At 43.5% G+C, this 24,003-nt stretch overlaps 2 protein-coding genes across 2 annotated transcripts in view; one reads left to right on the top strand and one right to left on the bottom strand.

The window, feature by feature from the left end:
- LOC144602431 (E3 ubiquitin-protein ligase znrf2-like) overlaps window positions 1-24,003 on the bottom strand; it is a 464,175-nt gene that overhangs the window by 86,057 nt on the left and 354,115 nt on the right. The gene's annotated exons all lie outside the window — the stretch shown is intronic.
- LOC144602438 (NFX1-type zinc finger-containing protein 1-like) overlaps window positions 1-24,003 on the top strand; it is a 60,177-nt gene that overhangs the window by 4,334 nt on the left and 31,840 nt on the right. Inside the window, exons 2-5 of the mRNA XM_078415576.1 lie at window positions 6,178-6,239; window positions 7,897-7,984; window positions 13,834-14,130; window positions 18,197-18,403. Coding sequence (XP_078271702.1) covers window positions 7,906-7,984; window positions 13,834-14,130; window positions 18,197-18,403 — 583 coding nt within the window. The 5' untranslated portion in view covers window positions 6,178-6,239; window positions 7,897-7,905. The remainder of the gene's footprint in view (window positions 1-6,177; window positions 6,240-7,896; window positions 7,985-13,833; window positions 14,131-18,196; window positions 18,404-24,003) is intronic.

Genomic DNA, 24,003 nt, shown 5'->3' with positions numbered 1-24,003 from the left:
GTCTCTCGAAGCACTTTGTGATGACCGGTGTGAGTGCTACCGGACGGTAGTCATTAAGACCGCTGATGACAGACTTTTTCGGCAGTGGGATGATTATGGCGGACTTCAGGCAGGGAGGGATGGTGGATTTTAAAAGGGACAGGTTGAAGATTTTTGTGAAGACCTCAGATAATTGGTCTGCACATTCCCTCAGCACTCTGCCCGTCACACCATCGGGGCCTGCAGCTTTCCTGGGATTCACTGCTCTGAGCACGCGCTTAACATCATACTCCTGCACAGTGAAGGTGTTGCTGTCAGGTGCTGGAGAGGGTGTTATGTCTGCCACTGTAGCTTTCACCTCGAAACGAGCAAAGAAACAGTTAAGTTCCTCTGCCAGCGAGGCGTCGCCGTCGGCAGTCGTGCGGTTGCTGGTCTTGTAGTTGGTGATGTGCTGGATGCCTTGCCATACCCGCCGTGGGTCATTGTTGAAAAAGTGGTCCTCAATCTTCCTCTTGTAGGACGCTTTGGCATCCTTGATGCCTCTCTTCAGGTTGGTTCTAGCAGCACTGTATAGAGCTCTATCACTAGACCTGAAGGCGGTGTTACGGTCCTTGAGGAGAGACCTGACATCCTTTGTCATCCAGGGTTTTTGATTGGGATACAACCGGATGCGTTTGTCGACGGTGACATTGTCAACACAGTTTTTGATGTAGCAAAGTACAGTTGATGTGTACTCCTCCAAGTCCTGATCCTCAAAAATATCCCAGTTGGTCCTTTCGAAGCAATCCTGCAGCTGCGAGGAAGCTCCTTCAGGCCATGTCTTAACAGTCTTTATGGTGACTGGAGCTTTCCTCCTGAGTGGGGTGTATGCTGGAGTTAGGAATATGGACAGGTGATCTGACTGCCCCAGGTGTGGTAGTGGTGCTGACCTGAAACCCTTCTTAATATTTGAGTAAACCTTGTCTAGTGTGTTTTTCCCCCTGGTAGCACATCTTATGTGTTGTTCAAGTTTCGGGAGAACTGACTTTAGGTCTGCATGGTTGAAGTCCCCGGCTATGATGTGGGCTGCTTCTGGATATGTGCTCTGTTGTGAGTTTATTGCACCGAGCAGGTAGCCTAAAGCTGTGCTAGCGTTAGCATTCGGTGGGATGTAGACTGCTGTTACTATAACCCCTGTAAATTCGCGAGGAAGGTAAAAAGGCCTGCATTTAACTGTTAGGGACTCCAGATCAGGAGAACAGTGGCTATCTATGATTTGGATGTTAGTGCACCAGCTGTTGTGCACGTAAATGCATAACCCCCCCCCCCTTGCTCTTACCGGAGTCGATGTTTCTGTCCCAACGAAACGCTGTACGCCCGGCTAGCTCAATGGCTCCGTCTGGGATACGTGGATGAAGCCATGTCTCTGTTACTAAGAGAATGCAACAGTCCTCCACGAGTTTGTTTGCTGATATCTGTAGTTTTAGTTCGTCCATTTTGTTGATGATGGATCTGGCGTTGGTGAGGAACATGCTGGGTAGCGGTGGTTTGTGTGGCTGTCTCTTTAGCTTGGCACGTATACCGGACCGGCATCCTCGCTTTTGCTTCCTGTTTCTCCTCCGCCTGCGACGCCTGTTCGCGCCGACAACTATCCACGGAGCGCCCGGTGTCCTGGCTATCTCTTCCGGTATATTTCGCGGGTGTGGAAATTCGCGCACAAGGTCCCGATTGCACTGGAATCCTATGATCAGAAGATCCTTTCGGTTGTAGGTAGGATTTGCCTGATTTTCATGACTAAAATTGACTAACAGACATAACACAGATAACACACATAAAACGCACCGAAAGGGAGAGCTGTGAGCCGCTGCGTCCGTGCGCGCCGCCATTTTCTTCCTATAAGAAAGCCATTGATCCATTAAACAGTCATTATGTGGTGGTACCAAATGCTACATTTCAACGCCATTTATTCCGCAAAACAAAACAGGAAGAGGGCGAAACTGTTGCGCAATTTGTGACGAGACTCAGACAGGTGTCTGTAGGATGCAAATATGTGGCTGCTGATGTGGAATACTAGATATTGGATCAGGTTGTACAGCATTGCAGGTCAGACAAGCTCAGGAGAAGGCTGCTAGAAAAAGGCGGTGAGTTAAACCTTAATGATGCTTTGTCGATTGCAGCAGCACTGGAAGCTGTTGAGGGACAATTTCACAGCATGAAATTGAAAGATTACAAGTCTGGGCAAGCTAATTAGCTGTCTCACGGTAGACCAAGAAGTAAGCCTGAACGTGAGATTGAATGTTACAGGTGTGGCAACAAGGGTCACGTAGGGAAAGATGCATGTTGTCCGGCAAAAGGTAGAACATGTAGGAAGTGTGGAGACAAAGATCATTTTGCAAAGAAATGTAAAAGTAAATCCAGGGAAAATACAAGTGATTACAACAAGAGTGAATCTTCCAAGGCAAGGGAGAAAGGGAAGTCCAGTGACAAGATAGACAGACCGTGGCAGAAAAGGAAGGGTCATGTCCGTCTCGTGGAAGATGATTTCGGATGTGATGAGGACAGTGATGAACCTGGTGAGCATGCTGTTAAAAGGAATTATAAGTTTGCATTGAATAATAGCCATCTGGAGAAAGTTGCAGTGACCATTGGAGGTGTTCCAGTGCCTGTGAGTGTAGACTCTGATAGCGACTGCAGCGTAATTGACAGATCAATGCTTGAAACAGCAGAAAATCAAGTGCACGTCAAGGAGGTGTAATAGGAAGTTATATCCATACACCGGAACTGAACCGTTGCAGACCATTGGATGTTTCACGGCTAAAGTAGAAGTCGTAGATAGGAAAACTAATGCAGAATTTGTGGTGAGAAAGGAGAACCCCTGCTCAGTAGAAGTACAGCTCGAGAGCTGGGAGTGCTTCACATCGGAGTGCATGTCAATTCAGTGCAGTCATATGATGACATGGGGCAGGAATTTTAATCAGTATTCCAAGGGGTTGGAAAATTGAAAGGCTGGTAAGTGAAGTTGTTAAGCTGAGAGCACAACCGGTGCGGAGAACGCCATTTGGACTTTGTGGGAAAGTAGAAGCTAAAATCAAGGAGTTGATTGATCAGGACATTATTGAGCCAGTTGAACATTCGACACCATGGGTGAGTCCAGTAGTGATAGTGCCGAAACCCAATGATGACATCAGACTGTGCGTGGACATGAAGAGAGCCAATGAAGCAATAATCAGAGAAAGACAATCAATGAGGTTCTACAAGAGGTATCAACCAGTAAAGTGTTCTCCAAAATTGATCTCGAGTGGGGATATCACCAATTGGAATTACATCCAGAGTCAAGAGAGGTGACAACATTTGTCACTCACTGCGGATTGTACCAGTGCAAAAGACTGATGTTTGGAATCAATGCTGCCCCTGCGATCTATCAGTATGAAATCCACAGAGTGATTCAGGGTGTACAAGGAGCAGCAAACATATCAGATGATATCATTGTCCATGCATCAATTTGTGAAGAGCATGACAGGAAATTGAAGCTAGTGTTGACTGAACTTCGGCACGGTAGCGCAGCGGTAGAGTTGCTGCTTTACAACGAATGCAGCGCCGGAGACTCAGGTTCGATCCTGACTACGGGTGCTGCACTGTAAGGAGTTTGTACGTTCTCCCCGTGACCTGCGTGGGTTTTCTCCGAGATCTTCGGTTTCCTCCCACACTACAAAGACGTACAGGTATGTAGGTTAATTGGCTGGGTAAATGTAAAAATTGTCCCTAGTGGGTGTAGGATAGTGTTAATGTACGGGGATCGCTGGGCGGCACGGACTTGGAGGGCCGAAAAAGGCCTGTTTCCGGCTGTATATATATATGATATGATAAGCAGGTCTCACTGTGAATGAAATGAGTTTGGAGTCTCTGAGATGGATTTCATGGGACACAGACTCACAAGTGAAGGGCTGAACCCGGCAACGGCTAAAGTGAAAGCTGTTACAGATGCACGTGAACCTCGGAATGCAACCGAGATGAAGAGCAACCCACCAGAACCAATTAGAAGTACAAAGTTACCAACAGGACCATGGGTTGACGTAGCTGTTGACTTTCTTGGACCACTTTCAACAGGTGAATCAATTATGGTAGTGGTAGACTACTACTGCAGGTACTATGAGTATGCGGTATGAAGTCAACTACGGCAGAAAAGACAGTACAGGCATTCGCAGAGATTTTTGGTAGACACGGGTTGCCTGTTACATTGTACTCCGCAATGGGCCACAGTTTGTTTCCGAGACGTTTGCTGAGTACATGAGAACCACAGGTATTCATCATCACAAGGTGACTCCTAAATGGCCACAAGCTAATGGAGAAGTAGAGAGACAAAACCAGTCCATAGAGAAGAGGATACGAATCGTCCATGCCGAAGGGAAAAACTGGAAGGCGGTGCTCCCTCCAACAAGCACTCGTCTTTGATAAATGCAGCAGAAAAAAGGAGCAATTGGCTTTGGATTAAAAAGAAGGCAACAACTGAGCTGCAAGATGAAGACAGGAGGGTATGGAACTGAGGAGGGGGGGGGTGTACCTGGGACACCAAGTATCACAGTTGAGTCCTCTGGAGACGTCGTGGACTTATCAATGAAATGTCAAAGGAGGAGGGTGCCCACCTGATGACCCGGACGACGTACCTACCCTCCCTTTCACCATCCCAATCCCGCTGCCAACATCAAGAGTGCTGACTTACCACAGGGATTGAAACATCAAGTCCTATTAGCTCTACTGAGGCTTTATAAGACACTAGTCAGACTGCATTTAGAGTATTGTGAGCATTTTTAAAGAATAGTGAATGGCCTGAATAGTGAATGTGGAGAGGATGTTTCCTCAGTGGGGAGTTTAGGACCAGAGGCCACAGCTTCAGAATAAAAGGATGTACCTTTAGAAGGAGGTGCAAAGGATTTTCTTTAGTCAGAGTGGTGAATCTGTGGAATTCATTGCCACAAACGGCTGTGGAGGCTAAATCAATGGATATTTTGAAGGACAAAATAGGACAAAATTAATCAACAATAATAAATGGACAATATTCTAGATTGCTATTTTTTCTAAAATATATCCAGGGATTAAATTTGGCCTCTTATTTCTCTAAAGATATTTGCAACAAACAAAAAAAAAATAGTGGATGGGATAATGTGTGCAATAATCCCACTGCCTCAAGCTCACTTTATGATCTTTTCATCACCCCTCTAAGATCATATTAATTCTGAGCTAAACGGTCCATTTGGCTTTACTATACTATGCTATTGGTGGCCAAGTGTAACAAAGTCTAGAGGACATCGCTTTAAAGTAAGAGGGGCAGAATTTAAAGGAGATGTGCTGGGTAAGTATTTTATACAAAGGGTGTGCATGCATGGAACACACTACCAGGATTGTTGGTGGTGGAGGCAGATACAATAGGGGCGTTTAATAGTCCCTTAGATAGGCACGTCGAAATGAAGGGACTGGAGGATTATGAATCATGTAGATGAGATTAGATTATCATGAGACCTGCTCATGTTATCATGGTCATTATAGATCTGTACTTGTGGACTGTACTTTTTCATGCTATATGTTCAGACAGGTTCGTAGACTTTCCCTCCTGAAGTCAACAATCAGCTCCTTGGACTTGCTGACGTTGGAAGGAAGATTGTTGTTCTGGCACCATTCAATCTGATTACCAATCTCCCTCCTGTACTCCGACTCATCGTTACCTGCAACTCGTCCAAAAATAGTGGTATCATTTAAAAATGGTGTTGGAGCTATACAGTCATAGGTTTGGAGAGAGTAGAGTAGGGGAGTGAATACACAACCTTGAAGTGCTCCTGATTTGACGGTGATCGAGGAGGAAAGGCTGTTACCAATTTGTCTGAGGTCTGCTGATGAGGAAGCTGAAGATCCAGTTCTACAAAGGCGAGCGGAAACCCAGTTCTCTGAGTTTTATAAGTTTAAAGGGGATGTTGAACTCTGAGCTACATTCGACGAACAGCAGCAATTTTTGTCCAAATGGTCAGTGTAGAATGGAGAGTTAGCGAGATTACATCCCCTATTCATCTGTTGTGGTGGTAAGTGAATTGTAATGGGTCCAGGTCCTTTCTCGTGGCTCTGGCCGAAGCAAAATTGTGATGTGACTAAATTTATAACTAATAAGTTCTTGCTAAGCATAAGATGAAAGGAAAAACAATAATAAAAAATGTCACGTGTTCTCAACAGGTCAGGCAGAATCGGTGGAGACGGAAAGTGACTCAACATTTCCGATCTAGAGAAGTGTGAATGTAAGTATATTCTTAGTTGTGAATGAAGAGAATGTTTGTGATAAGGCAGAGACCAAGGTTGTCAAGGTAACAATTACCAGCAGTTAGAGACTGGAAAAAAAAATCAAAGGAACAAAATGATATCCAGCAACATTATGATGCGAGGAGAAACAAAGACGTTGGTTACTTGAAATTGGTAATGAACCACCAGAGCTACATTGTGCCTAGATGAAGATGGTGACATTGTTGGAGCAGTGTAAGAGGCCAAACATACAGTGGTCAAAGTGGGAATAGAATGGAAAACTAATGTGACAAGCAACTGGACTCTCAGTTACCCCTCAGTCACCTGAGGTTCAGTTACACCATTTAATTCCACCATTCCGCATTTACGAGTCTAATATGCTTACCCTTGTTACTATTTACATTTAGGCAATAATAAGTCAATGGAAATGAACATTTGTTTATTAAACAGACAGCTTTGTATTGGCCCAAAGACCAAAAAGAATATCGATTATGTTTTAAATCATTGATTCTGAGTCCAGGCAGCACAGGAATTGGACCTTTGGCTCACCATATCTAGGCCAATCATCAAATATTCATTTTGCTTCTGTTTATTAGGATGTGGTCTATCGCCTTCTATGTCATGGCGATTCAAGTGGTCATCCAGATACTTTTTAAATGCCGTGATGGTACCTGCCTTCGCCACCTTTCAGATAGTGCATTTCAGATTGCAACCATACTCTGCATGAAAAGACTTTTTTGCAGATCTCCTCTAACCCTGTTACTCCTCATTTCAACCTGCCCCCTCTGATTTTAGACATCTCTGTTTTGAGGGATTGATTCTCACAATCTGCCCTACGTCTGACTCTCAGAATTTAGTTCACAAGTATTAGATCTTTTCCCAACTTCCTCCACTCTGAAGAAAGCAAACAGTGTATCCAGTCTCTCCTCATAACTAATTTGCATTGTCTCAGAGGACTTTCTCAGTTTCTGCTTTGTTGAGCATGACACAGATCAGCTGCTTGTTTTCCTGACTCTTTCGTTTTTGCAATCGGTATCATATCATATCATATCATATATATACAGCCGGAAACAGGCCTTTTCGGCCCACCAAGTCCGTGCCGCCCAGCGATCCCCGTACATTAACACTATCCTACACCCACTAGGGACAATTTTTACATTTTACCCAGCCAATTAACCTACATACCTGTACGTCTTTGGAGTGTGGGAGGAAACCGAAGATCTCGGAGAAAACCCACGCAGGTCACGGGGAGAACGTACAAACTCCTTACAGTGCAGCACCCGTAGTCAGGATCGAACCCGAGTCTCCGGCGCTGCATTCGCTGTAAAGCAGCAACTCTACCGCTGCGATTCTCAGAAAATAACATTGCAAGATGGAAAGTTTATATTGCAGAATTGCATCTATTTCTGTAATATAAAACAACAGCAAAATCGAATAAATTATGAAAAATCGTGGAAGAGTCCAGCAGGTCAGCAACATTTGTGGGAACACAAAGTTAATATCTCTAGACAATAATCTTTAATTTGAACTGAAAGAAGTTTAAAAAACGCCTGTATGCAAGCAAGTAAAAGACTTGGGGTGCCTTACAGTGTTAAAAGCATTAGATGAATTGTGATTTTTAAGCTATTGTTGAAAAATTGTCTTTATCCTTTACAGAATCAGGCAATGGACCGTGACAAACACCTACCATCTTTGATGTCCAAGCTGCAACTGCAGGAGGCATGCAAAAGCCCAAGGAGGACAGGTAAAATGTTCTGTCAGAATACTCATGTCAACTTCAGACCATGTTTTGCAATGAGGTGGAGATATTTTCAATCGATAGTGAAGGTAGACTATAGAATATTTTAGGAAAGCTTAAAATATCTCCAAGTATGTTTTGAGTTTCTCAAAGGCACCCACAGAATGCAAGTTAAACCTCTTGTTACAATGGTGGAGAAGGTGACTCAAGGCTGCAAGATGATGGTTAGTAAGGTGTGGTCAGGGATTGTGAGGTATCAATAGTCAATAGTCGTTTATTTGTTACATACACATAAATGTGTAGTAAAATGAAACATTACCCGCAGTTGAACAATAAGACCAATAAGATTAATCAATAAAAATGCAATAACACATACAATCACAACTAACACCAAACAAAAAGAAACATCCATCACAGTGAGTCTCCTCCAGTCCCTCCTCACTGTGATGTAAGGCCAAAATGTCTTTTTCTCTTCCCTGCCGTCTTGTCCCGCGGTCAGGCTGTTGGAGTTGCCACGTCGGGGCGGTCGGGGCTCCCGATATTGAAGCCCCCGCTGGGCGGTGAAAGGTCAACGGCCTATTTCAGGCCGCGCCGGACGGTGAAAGGTCCGCGCCGGGCCGACCCAAGCCCCGCGATTCTGGGCGGGCGAACACGCTCCCGATGTCGGCCCCCACCCAGGGGTCTGCGGGCTTCCGACGTCCACGCGGCCCGCGCCGGAGCCTCCGGAGACGAGTCGCAGCCGCGCCCGCAGCATCCGCAGGCAGCCAGCGCCGCAGGTGGTGAGTCCGCGCCGCGGGCTCTGCGAACCAGAGCCCCAGGTGTTCCCAGGTGAATGGCCGGTGGTAGGCCGCAACGGGAACGGAGACACGACACAGAACAAAGGTCACGTCTCCGTTCTGGAGAGAGAATGTTACAGTTCCCGTTCCCTCCCACCCCCCCCCCCCCCCAAAACATAACATACAACACTACATCATATTAAACTACAATTCAGACAAAAACAACAAAAAACACAAAAGACAGACGGACTGCAGGCAAGCCGCAGCTGCGACGGCAGCGCTGGCTCCTCCCCTTAATTACTGGTATATGGGTGTTCCCGTAAATAAAGCTACCAACCTGTGACATGCTTGGCTAAATTTCAAAGTTATTAGATCATAATGATACATTTGTTTTTTAGAAGCTTAATATGTATATTTCGTGAAATCAATAAGGAATTTTAAGTTTCAATTCATGCTTTTCATTTTTTGAGTATCTTGTGCAATGTGGGCAACCATGGTTATCGTGTAGGTGGAGAACCAAACTGAATCACTGTTGATAGGATAACTTTTCAACAGAAGAGTTATGACTTAATGCAAGGACTTTTCACAATGCTACAAGATGTCAATCAGAATCTAAATCAAATCAAAATCTAAAAAAAAAACCTGCTTTAGACTCTTGTGGATATTTAATTCCTTGCGTGAGTCATTTTGTGGTCGTTTAGTGCAAAATCACACGAATCATAATCATACTTTATTAGCCAAGTATGTTTTGCAACATACGAGGGATTTGATTTGCCACACAGTCATACCAATAAAAAGCAACAAGATACACAAAATACATTTGCTGCTCTTTTACACTTTTTATGTTTTGGAAGCAATCACAAATGAAGGAGGCAGAAATCTCTGCTAGAAGCAACAACAGAAGTCATGTTTATTATGCATGACGGTTAAATTGATTCCATCCATGAAAATGCACACAATGTGATGAATCTCTGACAGAGTCCTCTTTGACAGACTTTTCTTTGAACGAGCATTGTTTGAAGAAGGCATTTGAGCTGATTAATGTACAATAACAGAAATCAAATAAACTTTAAAAAATAAGTAGGGTCCCTGAGCGGTTTTGTTATAATTATATATTTTTTAAATATTATGAATGCTGGTCATTTTGGAAAAATAAAAGGAAAGGAATTAAATGTGCAACTTCTTCCTTTTTCGGGGAAAAATTAAAAAAATCATCTTTTTAAAAATTTGGCCTTGATGGTTTGCAATATTAAAACCAAAAGGAACAATTAAAATGAAAAGTACAGAATTGTAGCAAAAAATACCACAGCATTAAAAATGGGCCTGCCTATGATCCTTTTGAGCTAAATTGGGACCAAAACCAATCAAAATTTGACCAGAATTTTATACAAATTTTGCTTTTAAAATATGGGAAAAAAAGAAAATTTTAAAAAAAATCTTTTTTTATACATAAGAGAAAAATATAGAAACCTTTCATGTTTTGATGTTAATTTACTAGAAATTTGCTTGGAACCAAAAGCATCCGTGTAGACAGGAGCATACTTTCATCAATATCTAGAACCCGATCTAGAATATCTAGAACCCGTTATCTAGAACCCGATCCCTTTCAATACCCTTCCCTACAGTGGAATTTAAACATTTCTATAGTAAACTAGAAGCAACATTTACGAGAAAAGAATGAAAAAGTGCAAAATGATTTTTACTAACCAATGATTCCATGCAAAAAAAAGTGAACACAATGTTCTTCAGAGCTCAGAGTGCACACAACGTGAACACTTGGATACTGTCTCTTATACTGATTTCTAAGCTCCCTTGTAAAATGTCGGCATGTAACCCACCACGAGGCCCGTGGTTCAGGTCAGGGTCATTACCATCGCATTGTTTGAATTTTTTTTTAAATTCGCGACGAGTGCAAATAAAACATTATAGCATTGATGAGGTCAGAAAACGGGAAGGACAACAGAATTAGACATCAATAAAATAGGTAAGCAAACTAGATTTTTATTTCATGATTTTAAGTTCTATTCATTATTAAGTATTTCAATGGAAAGCTTAAACACAAAATTTCAACAATTAAAAAGAAGCAATAAAGATAAAAACGGTTAGACTGCTTTTAAATCACACATTTCACACGTGACCAAAGGGGCACTGCTACTCACGTTTTGCTGCAAACACTTTAAGCATCAGAAAACCATCAAATCAGGTGATAAATGATAAAAATCATAAACATCAGAATTTGGCTTATATAGAGTTATTTAATTGCAAAATTAATGTGATCTTTCTGGTACAAATTAGCCGAAGGATTTGATGAAATCCTGCGTGAAAAATGTCAAAAAAAGGCAAGTAAAAAACACAGGGACGTATCTAATATTTTTCTTTGTAAAAACAGATTTATTTATTTTTGCTTCATCTCATTATTTTGGCTATACACCATGATCTATACTAAAAATATAGGATATGAAACAATGGGATTATTAAATAAAAAACAGGAAAATAGCCTGGAAGTGTGGAGACCTTTAGTTTCACTACTGAGTGCTGTATTTACGGAAACACCCATATCTAAAGAAGATTTTTTGTGTGTGTTGTGCACTGCAGGTGTTCTGTGTTATTGAATCCAGATTAAGTTGAACAATACTCTTTGTATCACGACTGTGCACACGTGTGTTTAACCACATATGTGTATGTTACTCTCCATCTGGAGGATCAGTGGATTTGATCTTCATCACGTGACAATACCAAGAGAAATATTGGGAACAGCACCAAATGTTGTACTCTACAGCCTTTTCCGATCACACTGGATCCTTATGATCCAGGTGTTCTCTGCATAATCAAGAACGAGTCGCACCCTGGCCACTTCCTCTTCTCCCCTCTCCCATCGGGCAAAAGGTATAGATGTGTGAAAACGCACACCTCCAGGTTCAGGGACAGTTTCTTCCCAGCTGTTATCAGGCAACTGAACGGTCCTACCACAACTCGAGAGCAGTCCTGAACTGCTATCTACCATATTGGAGACCCTCGGACTACCTTTGATTGGACTTTGCTGGCTTTATTTTGCACTAAACATTATTCATGTTATTCCCTTCATCATGCATCTGTCCAACGTGAATGGCTCGATTGTAATCATGTATTGTTTTCCCGCTGACTGCTTAGCACGCAACAAAAGCTTTTCACTGTACCTTGGTACACGTGACACTAAACTTAACTAAATGTGGACCAGTAGCTGCCAGTCCCCTACAATGATACACACTCACTGTACCACCCTGGTTGCACTTCTGAGCGCCACATCACAGTGCCCCACTGCCCAACCCTCAATACCTGCCTTCACAGGCAGCCTATCTGCACTGAGCCATGAGCAATACGTTGTTGAGGCAGTGTCGGTTGAGGGAAGGGGATTTGTGTCAGATTTCACAGCACAGCAGGGCTGCACACTAGTGAGGAGAGTCGGAATTTGAGCCGGGATGCTGGTGCAGCAGCATTAAGGCTGCAGCCCGAGTAGATGTACTTTTTGTTGTACCAGTAAGTCTTCAGGCGAAAGAGCACTGTTGCAAATAAGCACCTTGCAGGGTAGACCGAAGGTAGACCTTAAGCACCAGGGTACCAAATGAATTAGTTCAGTTGACCCTCAAATAACTGATAAAAACCATGTCATTCTTCTTTAGCTGTAACTAAGATTCTGATAATGAATGAATTATTTAATGAAAAGAGTTCATGTATCATGTTGAAGACCCTTTGTCAGAATCATGAAAGTGAGAAAACAAGTTTGTTTTAATTTGTAGTGAAAATAGCGGGAGGGATGGAGAGGACAAAGAGAATATTTCTGATAAGTGAGGACAGAGTTGTCATGGGGAAGTGCAGTTTATGAACCTGATAACTCCAAAATCACACATTACAGTAATCCTGCCCCTGTGGCGGCTCCGATATACTGTTTGTCCAATCTATCCATTTTACAACTTGCAACTGACAACTGACTAATTTCTCTTTTCATTTTTCTAATGTGGATGAAAGGGATTTAACCTGAAACGATATTTCAGCTTCTCTTTCCACAGATACTGCATGAAATGCTGTGGTTTCCAGCGTTTTCTGTTTAATTTCCAATTAATTTAATAATTTGTTTCTTCGTGGTCAAAATGTAGCATGCTTCAGCCCATTAACATGTGTAGATATTATTTTCAGCTTGATAGGTCTCATCTTTTGTTTAATGTCACTTTGAAGAAGTTCTCATCTTTTGTTTACATGTAAATCGATAAAAGTATTTCAGATGGCAATTAAAAAACAAAGTCACATTGTCAATCTTTTAAACTGTTTTTTTTCCCTCTAATGTCAGGGTCTTCTTCCCAGGGCACTGAAGAGCACTAGTTTAAGGAATGAGAAGTAAGATAATGTTTGCCACAGAGAGGATAGTGAATGTATAGAAAGAGTTGCCAGGGAAGGTGATAGAGTTGGGAACAAAGAGCATTTGGACAGGTACTTGGATAGGGAGTTATGGGCTGATTGGTGGCGATTAACATGAATTGGCATATGGTTGACATGGATGAAGTGAGCCAAAATAGCCCGTTCTGTGCTATGATTGTATTTCAAATTGCACCTCCTCAAGAGACATAGAAGCGGAAACCTCTCATTGCATCAGCAGAGAGGAAAGATATGTTTAAAATCAAGAACAATTTAATTAATTTTCTAATTTAAAAAAATCGATTTGGAAAAGTAACTTTGCACCTTTGATACAATCTACTTGCATACACAGCAATACTTTTTTGTTTATCAGATTTTTAACAATCAAACTTAAGCATTTGATGAGCAAAGATTGATCTTGAGTTTGTATGATTGTGTAAAGTGAGTTGGCAACCCATTTTCCATCTCTCCTGATTTTGTGTTTCAATTGATTTCAATGTGAAGAATGTACTTCTAATAATTCTAATAAGAAGCTACTTCTAATAATTGCATTCCACTATCACACAAAAGCAAGATCTACGTCTTATCCCGGTCCTTTTCAAACACAGGAAAGTTTGAATTAGGAAATAAATAGTCGTTGCTTACCATGCCACTGTCGGACAGAACAAGTCAAACCTCGTATTGTTCTAGGTTCCCAAGTCCAAAAGGTGCAGCAGCCTGGAAGCCAAATGAGAAGACATAATGATTCAACCAGCAAACAGGCAAGTCAGCAGCTTTCAAAAGACCAGAAGTCTGGGAATAAACAGGCTCCTTCGGCATTTAAAGCAGCTGAAAGCCACTCCAAACCCGCAAACAAGTCTCATGGTCATCCTACAGTCCAGCATGCGTATCAAGCTCCTGGAGGTGCCAGGAACCGAAGAAAAAGCCCCCATTCAAAAAGTGGTTTAAAAGAAGCACAGGAAGCAAGCGTTCGGCCAAAATCAACAGGTAAGACTCAAGCCTGTTGTTGCCTGTGGGAAAAATTAATGATTCAGAGTGACAAATCTGTAATTTATTGCATGAAAGATGAGATCACAATTCCCTTCATCCCGATAATGCATCAGTCAACAACATTTAAGGACGGCACTGTGGTGCAGTGATCGAGTTGCTGCCTTACAGTTCGATCTTGACCACGGGTGCTATCTGTACGGAGTTTGTCCCTTCTCCCCGTGACCTGCGTGGATTTTCTCCGGGATCTCCGGTTTCCTCCCACACTCCAAAAACGTACAGGTTTGTAGGCTAATTGGCTTAGTATAGTTGTAAATTGTCCCTAGTGTATATAGATTGCTGGTGTACGGGGATTGCTGGAGAACGCAGAATCACTCAGTGGACCAATGAGCCTATTTCCGTGCCATGTCTCTTAACTAAACTAAACCAAAAAATACACATTGTATGCCAAGATCACAATGTAAACATTGGACAAAAGGGTTCAGCACACTTCAGATCCTGTGGATCTCTTCAGCAAGTTGACCTCACTCTAAACCCTTCTATGCCTGAAGACTGGAAATGTTTTGGCTATTTTCCTGAATGCTTTGCCTTTCTGCACATTCAGGAACATTCCCCACTTCCTTTAATTTGTTATCAATCCTTGTTTTCCCACCGCTCCTGCTGCTGACTTGCTTTATTTTGATTTATTTATTTGGCACTTTTTATCCATGACACCCTGAGTTGTGGCTGAGCTCCACAAACATCCAAAGATGTGGGAGAGGAACAAATGTCAATATGGTAGTATCAGCTGGACAGTTGTTCCATCTCTACTTTGGAGGTTTTATCTTCAATTCAATTCCTTGTTTTAACTCTTTCCTTTGGCATATGTTAAGTCTTACAAATGTATTTACATGTTTTGATTAAGTATTCCATTTAATAGAGTCAATGTGAATTACTGAAAAAATTGAACGAGAGTTTGATAGAGAGGTTGGTGTTTATGCTCATAAACCATTTATGTACACCTGTCATCACCAACATCCTTAAACAAATATTATTTGTTTCATTGGGCATTGACCATATCATATCATATATATACAGCTGGAAACAGGCCTTTTCGGCCCACCCAGTCCGCGCCGCCCAGCGATCCCCGTACATTAACACTATCCTACACCCACTAGGGACAATTTTTACATTTACCCAGCCAATTAACCTACATACCTGTACGTCTTTGGAGTGTGGGAGGAAACCGAAGATCTCGGAGAAAACCCACGCAGGTCACGGGGAGAACGTACAAACTCCTTACAGTGCAGCACCTGTAGTCAGGATCGAACCTGAGTCTCCGGCGCTGCATTTGCTGTAAAGCAGCAACTCTACCGCTGCGCTACCGTGCCGCCCTAATCTGTGGCATGTTATAACAGGAGAAAATGGAGAGAAAGATCAAAATGTTCAAACAACCAATCTGGAAACTCAGAAGTAATGAGATGATCTAAAGCCTAAAATGCAAAATGTCTTCAAACTAGGGCGGCACAGTGGTGCAGCCTTCTAGCGCCAGAGACCTGGGTTCGATCCTGACTACGGGTGCTGTCTGTATGGAGTTCATATATTCTCTCTGTGACGGCGTGGGTTTCCTCCCACACTCCAAATACATACTGGTTTTTAGGTTAATTGGCTCTGCTTAAAAAGAAATTGTAAATTACCACTAGCATATCTGTAGTTGGAAAGTTACTAGAGAGGGATAGATTATACAGGCATTTGGACGGGCAAGGGGTGATTAAGAATAGTCAGCATTGTTTTGTACGTGGGAGGTCGTATCTCACAAAATTTGAGTTTTTTGAAGACGTGACCAAAATGGTCAATGAGGGCAGAGCTGTAGATGTTGTATAAATGGAGTTCAGTAAGGCATTTGACAAAGTTCTGCATGGTAGGCTGCTCTGGAAGGTTAGATCGCGTGGGATCAAAGGAGAGATAGCTGAATGGATAGCAAATTGGCTCCATGGAAGGAAGCAGAGGGTGATGGTGGAAGTTTGCTTCTCGGACTGGAGGCCTGTGACCAGTGGTGTGCCTCTGGGTTCGGTGCTGAGCCCATTGCAGTTTGTCATTTACATCAATGATTTGGATGAGAACATACAGGGCAAGATTAGCAAGTTTGCTGATGATACAAAAGTGGGTAGTTTTGCAGATAGTGAAGATGGTTGTGAAAGATTGCAGCAGGATCTGGATCAATTGGCCAGATGGGCTGAGGAATGGTTGATGGAATTTAACATAGAGAAATGTGAGGTGTTGCATTTTGGGACATCTAACAAGGGCAGGACCTACACATTAAATATGCTTGCATTAGGACCTACACTCTGGGGAGTGTTGTGGAGCAGGGGGATCTAGGAGTGCAGGTGCATGGTTCCTTGAAGGTTGAGTCACAGGCAGATAAGGTGGTCAAAAAGGCTTTTGGCACATTGGCCTTCATCAATCAGAGTATAGAAGTTGGGAGGTCATGTTGCAGTTGTATAAGATGCTGCAAACGCTGTTCTAAATGCATTTAGAATATTGTGTTCAGTTCTGGGCACCATATTATAGGAAAGATATTGTCAAGTTTGAAAAGGTTCAGAGAAGATTTACGAGGATGTTGCCAGGACTAGAGGGTGTGAGCTATAGGGAGATGTTGAGTAGGCTGGGTCTCTATTCTTTGGAGCGCAAGAGGATGAGGGGTGATCTTAGAGAGGTATACAAAATCATGAGAGGAATAGATCGGGTAGATGCACAGAATCCTTTGGCCAGAGAAGGGGAATCGAGGACATAGGTTCAAGGTGAAGAGGAAAAGATTTAATAGGAATCTGAGGGATAACTTTTACACACAAGGTTGGTGGATGTATGGAACAAGCTGCCAGAGGAGGAAGTTGAGGCAGGGACTATCCCAACATTTAAGAAACAGTTGGACAGGTACATGGATAGACAATAGACAATAGGTGCAGGAGTAGGCCATTCAGCCCTTCGAGCCAGCACCGCCATTCAATGCGATCATGGCTGATCACTCTCAATCAGTACCCCGTTCCTGCCTAGGACAGGTTTGGAGGGATATGTATGGGCCAAACACGGGCAGGTGGGACAAATGTTATTATTATTATTTCATATTTTCATATTTCAGATACAGCACGGAAACAGGCCTTTTCGGCCCACCAAGTCCACGCCGCCCAGCGATCCCCGCACATTAACACTATCCTACACACACTAGGGACAATTTTTACATTTACCCAGTCAATTAACCTACATACCTGTACGTCTTTGGAGACGTCTGGGACATTGGCCTGTGTGGGCAAGTTGGGCTGAAGGGCCTGTTTCCATGCTGAATCACTCTATGACTATGATAGTGCTAGTGTACGGGGTGATTGCTGGTTGGCAGGGCCTGAGTATACGGTGGGCTGAAGGGCCTGTTTCTGCATTGTATCTCTGAAGTCTAAACAATTATGTCTGTTTCCCATATTGCTTATCTAAGTAATACAGAGAATATGAGAACACAAGAGTATTAACATGATTTTAGAACCAGCAGGTTATTGCGATCTTGCAGAAGATCTCCCTACATGCAGTAATGTGCTTTAGAGAACCCCTTCTCTCTGTATTGTTGCCAGTGTCTTACTGAAGGGAACAGCCTGACATTTTCTTTGCAAAATGTGGGGCTTTTCTTTCCTGTCTTTTTATTCCGGCCAATATGGGAGAAGATGAATAAGCCATTCAAGCCCTCAAGCCTTTATTTGCCATATAGAATTTGGTTGATCTGTGCTTTAACTCTGTTTACCCCTTTCCCCCATTCCAGTTGGTGTAAAACCTAAAATAAGTCTTAACAATCATGTGCCTGAAATTTTCATTTACTAACAATATTCAGGGTTGAGTGGGAGGGTTCTCCAGATTCCAATGCTCTTTTGTCACCACCAATGTCTTCTTTTTCGGATAGTGTTTCTAAAGGGAGGAGAAAGTGAAATAATCCTCCTGTTGGCCCTTCTTTCCCATGTAATAAACCTGCGAGACTTAAATTCCATCTGTTATTTTTCTGTTCCTCTGAACTAAACCATCTCTTTCTCTTATTTTGAAACTTCAGGACCAAAAGGCAGGCAGCCACACTGGCAGTCCGAACATGTGCAAAAAAGGTCTGAGAGTGTCTGTGTGAAGGACAGAATCAAGCACCGTGATCAGTCTGAACCTCGCAGGAGAAATCCCATGTTCCATGGAAGTCAACCTAACCTGTTGGATATTGCCAGAGAAAATAATACCATGAATGGAACACAAAAGCCGCAGAGACCTCGAGGTTAGAGAAGCCATGCAATATATCTTGGAAGTCTGAGCATGGGGAATATCTGTGGAATAATTTTAAATGATGATCATTTTTGACATAAATTATAAAGTACTAATTCGTCATGGGAGGATATAATTGGGAATGCTAGAAGTTATTGAGCATCAACAATTGGTCCTGAAGTGAGAAGCAATTAAGAGTAATTATGTGTGGATCTTGGGCTTGCAAATAGGCCAGACTGGGTAAGGATGGCAGATAACGTTTACAACAATCTAATAGTTTCATGGTTACCATTCATGTGACTGTCTTCTTTTTATTACAACTCCTGTACCTGGATCAATGGCATATAACTCTGGATGCCAACCAGTTTAAAACTAGGAACTGGCATAGCACCTTATGACCTTGGGACATGGTTACGATGGTACACCTCAAAATCTCACAAAATTATAGGTAGTTCTTCTATAAGGCGTGGTTCCATCGTGCTAATTGAATGTAGAATGATTGATAAATACTACTTGCATTAAGCAGACCAAATTGGTTATAACTTGATTTCTATCAGATTCCTGAGAACCACTTAAAAGTTACTTCGCAAATTGGCAGAGAACCACTTAAAAGTTACTTCGCAAATTGGCAGAGAACCACTTAAAAGTTACTTCGCAAAATACAGTGCAGAGGTTTCACTGTTGATGGCTGTCAAAAATGACAATTGACACTTGTGCAATGATACTCCATTAAACAATATAACAATATATTAAATATACCTGGACTATCTCTGACATCTCCCTCCCATTTCTGGACCTCACCATCTCCATCACAGGAGAAAAATTAGTGACGGACATTTATTACAAGCCCACCGACTCGCACAGCTATCTGGACTACACTTCTTCCCACCCGGTCCCCTGCAAAAAGTCTATCCCCTACTCCCAATTCCTCCGTCTACGCCGCATCTGTGCCCGGGATGAGGTGTTTCACACTAGGGCTTCCGAGACAATAGACAATAGACAATAGGTGCAGGAGTAGGCCATTCAGCCCTTCGAGCCAGCACCGCCATTCAATGCGATCATGGCTGATCACTATCAATCAGTACCCCGTTCCTGCCTTCTCCCCATACCCCCTCACTCCGCTATCCTTAAGAGCTCTATCCAGCTCTCTCTTGAAAGCATCCAACGAACTGGCCTCCACTGCCTTCTGAGGCAGAGAATTCCACACCTTCACCACCCTCGGACTGAAAAAGTTCTTCCTCATCTCCGTTCTAAATGGCCTACCCCTTATTCTCAAACTGTGGCCCCTTGTTCTGGACTCTTGGGAACATGTTATCTGCCTCTAATGTGTCCAATCCCCTAATTATCTTATATGTTTCAATAAGATCCCCCCTCATCCTTCTAAATTCCAGTGTATACAAGCCCAATCGCTCCAGCCTTTCAACATACGACAGTCCCGCCATTCCGGGAATTAATCTAGTGAACCTACGCTGCACGCCCTCCATAGCAAGAATATCCTTCCTCAAATTTGGAGACCAAAACTGCACACAGTACTCCAGGTGCGGTCTCACCAGGGCCCGGTACAACTGTAGAAGGACCTCTTTGCTCCTATACTCAACTCCTCTTGTTACGAAGGCCAACATTCCATTGGCTTTCTTCACTGCCTGCTGAACCTGCATGCTTCCTTTCATTGACTGATGCACTAGGACACCCAGATCTCGTTGAACTCCCCCTCCTCCTAACTTGACACCATTCAGATAATAATCTGCCTTTCTATTCTTACTTCCAAAGTGAATAACCTCACACTTATCTACATTAAACTGCATCTGCCATGTATCCGCCCACTCACACAACCTGTCCAGGTCACCCTGCAGCCTTATTGCATCTTCCTCACAATTCACACTACCCCCCAACTTAGTATCATCTGCAAATTTGCTAATGGTACTTTTAATCCCTTCGTCTAAGTCATTAATGTATATCGTAAATAGCTGGGGTCCCAGCACCGAACCTTGCGGTACCCCACTGGTCACTGCCTGCCATTCCGAAAGGGACCCATTTATCCCCACTCTTTGCTTTCTGTCTGTTAACCAATTTTCTATCCATGTCAGTACCCTACCCCCAATACCATGTGCCCTAATTTTGCCCACTAATCTCCTATGTGGGACCTTGTCGAAGGCTTTCTGAAAGTCGAGGTACACCACATCCACTGACTCTCCCTTGTCAATTTTCCTAGTTACATCCTCAAAAAATTCCAGTAGATTTGTCAAGCATGATTTCCCCTTCGTAAATCCATGCTGACTCGGAACGATCCCGTTACTGCTATCCAAATGCTCAGCAATTTCGTCTTTTATAATTGACTCCAGCATTTTCCCCACCACTGATGTCAGACTAACTGGTCTATAATTACCCGTTTTCTCTCTCCCTCCTTTCTTAAAAAGTGGGATAACATTTGCTATTCTCCAATCCACAGGAACTGATCCTGAATCTATAGAACATTGAAAAATGATCTCCAATGCTTCCACTATTTCTAGAGCCACCTCCTTAAGTACTCTGGGATGCAGACCATCAGGCCCTGGGGATTTATCAGCCTTCAGTCCCATCAGTCTACCCAAAACCATTTCCTGCCTAATGTGGATTTCCTTCAGTTCCTCCATCACCCTAGGTTCTCCAGCCCCAAGAACATTTGGGAGATTGTGTGTCCTCGTTTTTCAGAAAACGGGGCTTCCCCTCCTCCATTATAGATGAGGCTCTCACTAGGGTCTCTTCTACATCCCGCAGCTCCGCTCTTGCTCCCCATCCCCCCACTCGCAACAAGGACAGGATCCCCCTCGTTCTCACCTTCCACCCCACCAGCCAGCGGATCCAACATATCATCCACCAACATTTCCGTCACCTACAACAGGACCCCACCACCGGCCATATCTTCCCATCCCCTCCCCTCTCTGCATTCCGCAGAGACCGTTCCCTCCGCAACTCCCTGGTCCACTCGTCCCGTCCTACCCAAACCACCCTAACCCCGGGCACTTTCCCTTGCAACCGCACGAGATGCAACACCTGTCCCTTTACCTCCCCCCTCAACTCCATCAAAGGACCCAAACATTCTTTCCAGGTGAGACAGAGGTTCACCTGCACCTCCTCCAACCTCATCTATTGCATCCGCTGCTCTAGATGTCAACTCATCTATATCGGCGAAACCAAGCGCAGGCTCGGCGATCGCTTCGCTGAACACCTGCGCTCGGTCCGCATTAACGCAACTGATCTCCCGGTGGCCCAGCACTTTAACTCCCCCTCCCATTCCCAGTCTGACCTCTCTGTCATGGGCCTCCTCCAGTGCCATAGTGAGGCCCGCCGGAAATTGGAGGAGCAGCACCTCATATTTCGCCTGGGCAGTTTGCGGCCCGGTGGTATGAACGTCGACTTCTCCAACTTCAGATAGCTCCTCTGTCCCTCCCTTCCCCTCCTCCTTCCCAGATCTCCCTCTATCTTCCTGTCTTCACCTATATCCTTCCTTTGTCCCACCCCCGACATCAGTCTGAAGAAGGGTCTCGACCCGAAACGTCACCCATTCCTTCTCTCCCGAGATGCTGCCTGACCTGCTGAGTTACTCCAGCATTTTGTGAATAAATCGATTTGTACCAGCATCTGCAGTTATTTTCTTATATAACAATATATAATAATGCAGCAACAAAAATAAACTGAAAACTAATAAAAATACCTTTTTAGTCAATAATTCATTAACTATTTATGTTTTTAAGTAGAAAAATGTCTAATTATCAAGCAAAGACTACCCCATGCTTTGTTTTTTTACTTAAGTGGCTATGTCATGAATTTTAAGTTCCATTTATGCTCTGACCTGAACAGACAATCAGTGTAAAAGATGGATTTGGTCACATCATCTTTTATTTCTGCTGTTTCACTGAAATGTGATGGCCTTATGGTACAGATAGTGCTATTACTTGGGAAAGTCAACATTAAATTGGGAGAGTCGCCATTAAGTCGAAAGTCAACATTAAATTGATTTGGACGAGGGGATTGAAGGCTTTGTGGACATGTTTGCGGTTAATACGAAAATAGGTGGAGGGGCAGGCAGTGCAGAGAGAGCAAGGACTCTGCAGAAGGACTTAGGGAGGTTGGGAGAGTGGGCAGAGAAGTGGCAGATGGAATATAGTGGAGCAAGGTGTGGAGTCATGCATTTTGGTAGTAGGAATAAAGGCGTAGACTATTTTCTAAATGGGGAGAGAATCTAGAAATCGGAGGTGCAAAGGGACTTGGGAGTGCTGGTACAGGATTTCCAAAAAGTTAATCTGCAAGTCGAATCAGTAGTAAAGAAAGCAAATTCAATTGTAGCATTTATTTCAAGAGGGTTTGTATACAAAAAAAGGGATGTCACGTTGAGGCTCTGTAAGGCGCTGGTAAGGCCACATTAGAATATTGTGAACAATTTTGGGCACCATATCTGAGGATGGATGTGCTGGCTCTAGAGAGGGTCCAGAGGAGGTTTACAAGAATGATCGTAGGAATAAGTAGGTTAACCCTATGATGAGCGTTTGTCACCGCTGGACCTGGACTTGCTGGAGTTTAGAAGAATGAGGGGGGACATCATTGAAACATACAAAAGGCTTGGATAGAGTGGATGTGGAGAGGAATATAAGACAATAACTGCAGATGCTGGTACAAATCGAAGGTATTTATTCGCAAAATGCTGGAGTAACTCACCAGGTCAGGCAGCATCTCAGGAGAGAAGGAATGGGTGACGTTTCGGGTCGAGACCCTTCTTCAGACTGATGTCAGGGGGGGCGGGACAAAGGAAGGATATAGGTGGAGACAGGAAGATGAGGGAGATCTGGGAAAGGGGGAGGGGAAGAGAGGGACAGAGGAACTATCTAAAGTGGGAGAAGTCGATGTTCATACCACTGGGCTGCAAGCTGCCCAGGCGAAATATGAGTGCTGTTCCTCCAATTTCCGGTGGGCCTCACTATGGCACTGGAGGAGGCCCATGACAGAAAGGTCAGACTGGGAATGGGAGGGGGAGTTGAAGTGCTCGGCCACCGGGAGACCAGTTTGGCCAACGCGGACCGAGCGCAGGTGTTTCCACTAGTGGGAGAATTAAAGGACGTTCTTTTAGGAAGGAGATGAGGAGAAATTTCTTTAGTCAGAGGGTGGTGAATCTGTGGAATTCTTTGCCGCAGAAGGCTGTGCAAGCCGTCAGTGGATATTTTTAAGGCAGGGATAGATAGATTCTTGATTAGTACAGGTGTCAAAAGGTTATGGAGAGTAGGCAGGAGAATGGGGTTAGGAGGGAGAGATAGATCAGCCATAATTGGATGGCGGAGTAGACTTGATGGTCTGAATTGCCTAATTCTACTATCACTTATGACCTTATGAGAGATACATTCTGTTGCAATAGACAATAGGTGCAGGAGTAGGCCATTCAGCCCTTCGAGCCAGCACCGCCATTCAATGCGATCATGGCTGATCACTCTCAATCAGTACCCCGTTCCTGCCTTCTCCCCATACCCCCTCACTCCGCTATCCTTAAGAGCTCTATCCAGCTCTCTCTTGAAAGCATCCAACGAACTGGCCTCCACTGCCTTCTGAGGCAGAGAATTCCACACCTTCACCACTCTCTGACTG

The sequence above is a fragment of the Rhinoraja longicauda genome, chromosome 2 (genome assembly GCF_053455715.1).
Source record: "Rhinoraja longicauda isolate Sanriku21f chromosome 2, sRhiLon1.1, whole genome shotgun sequence".
NCBI classification, from domain to species: Eukaryota; Metazoa; Chordata; class Chondrichthyes; order Rajiformes; family Arhynchobatidae; genus Rhinoraja; species Rhinoraja longicauda.
The sequence above is the reverse complement of the archived record's forward strand: the minus strand, read 5'-3'. Positions and strand labels throughout refer to the sequence as shown.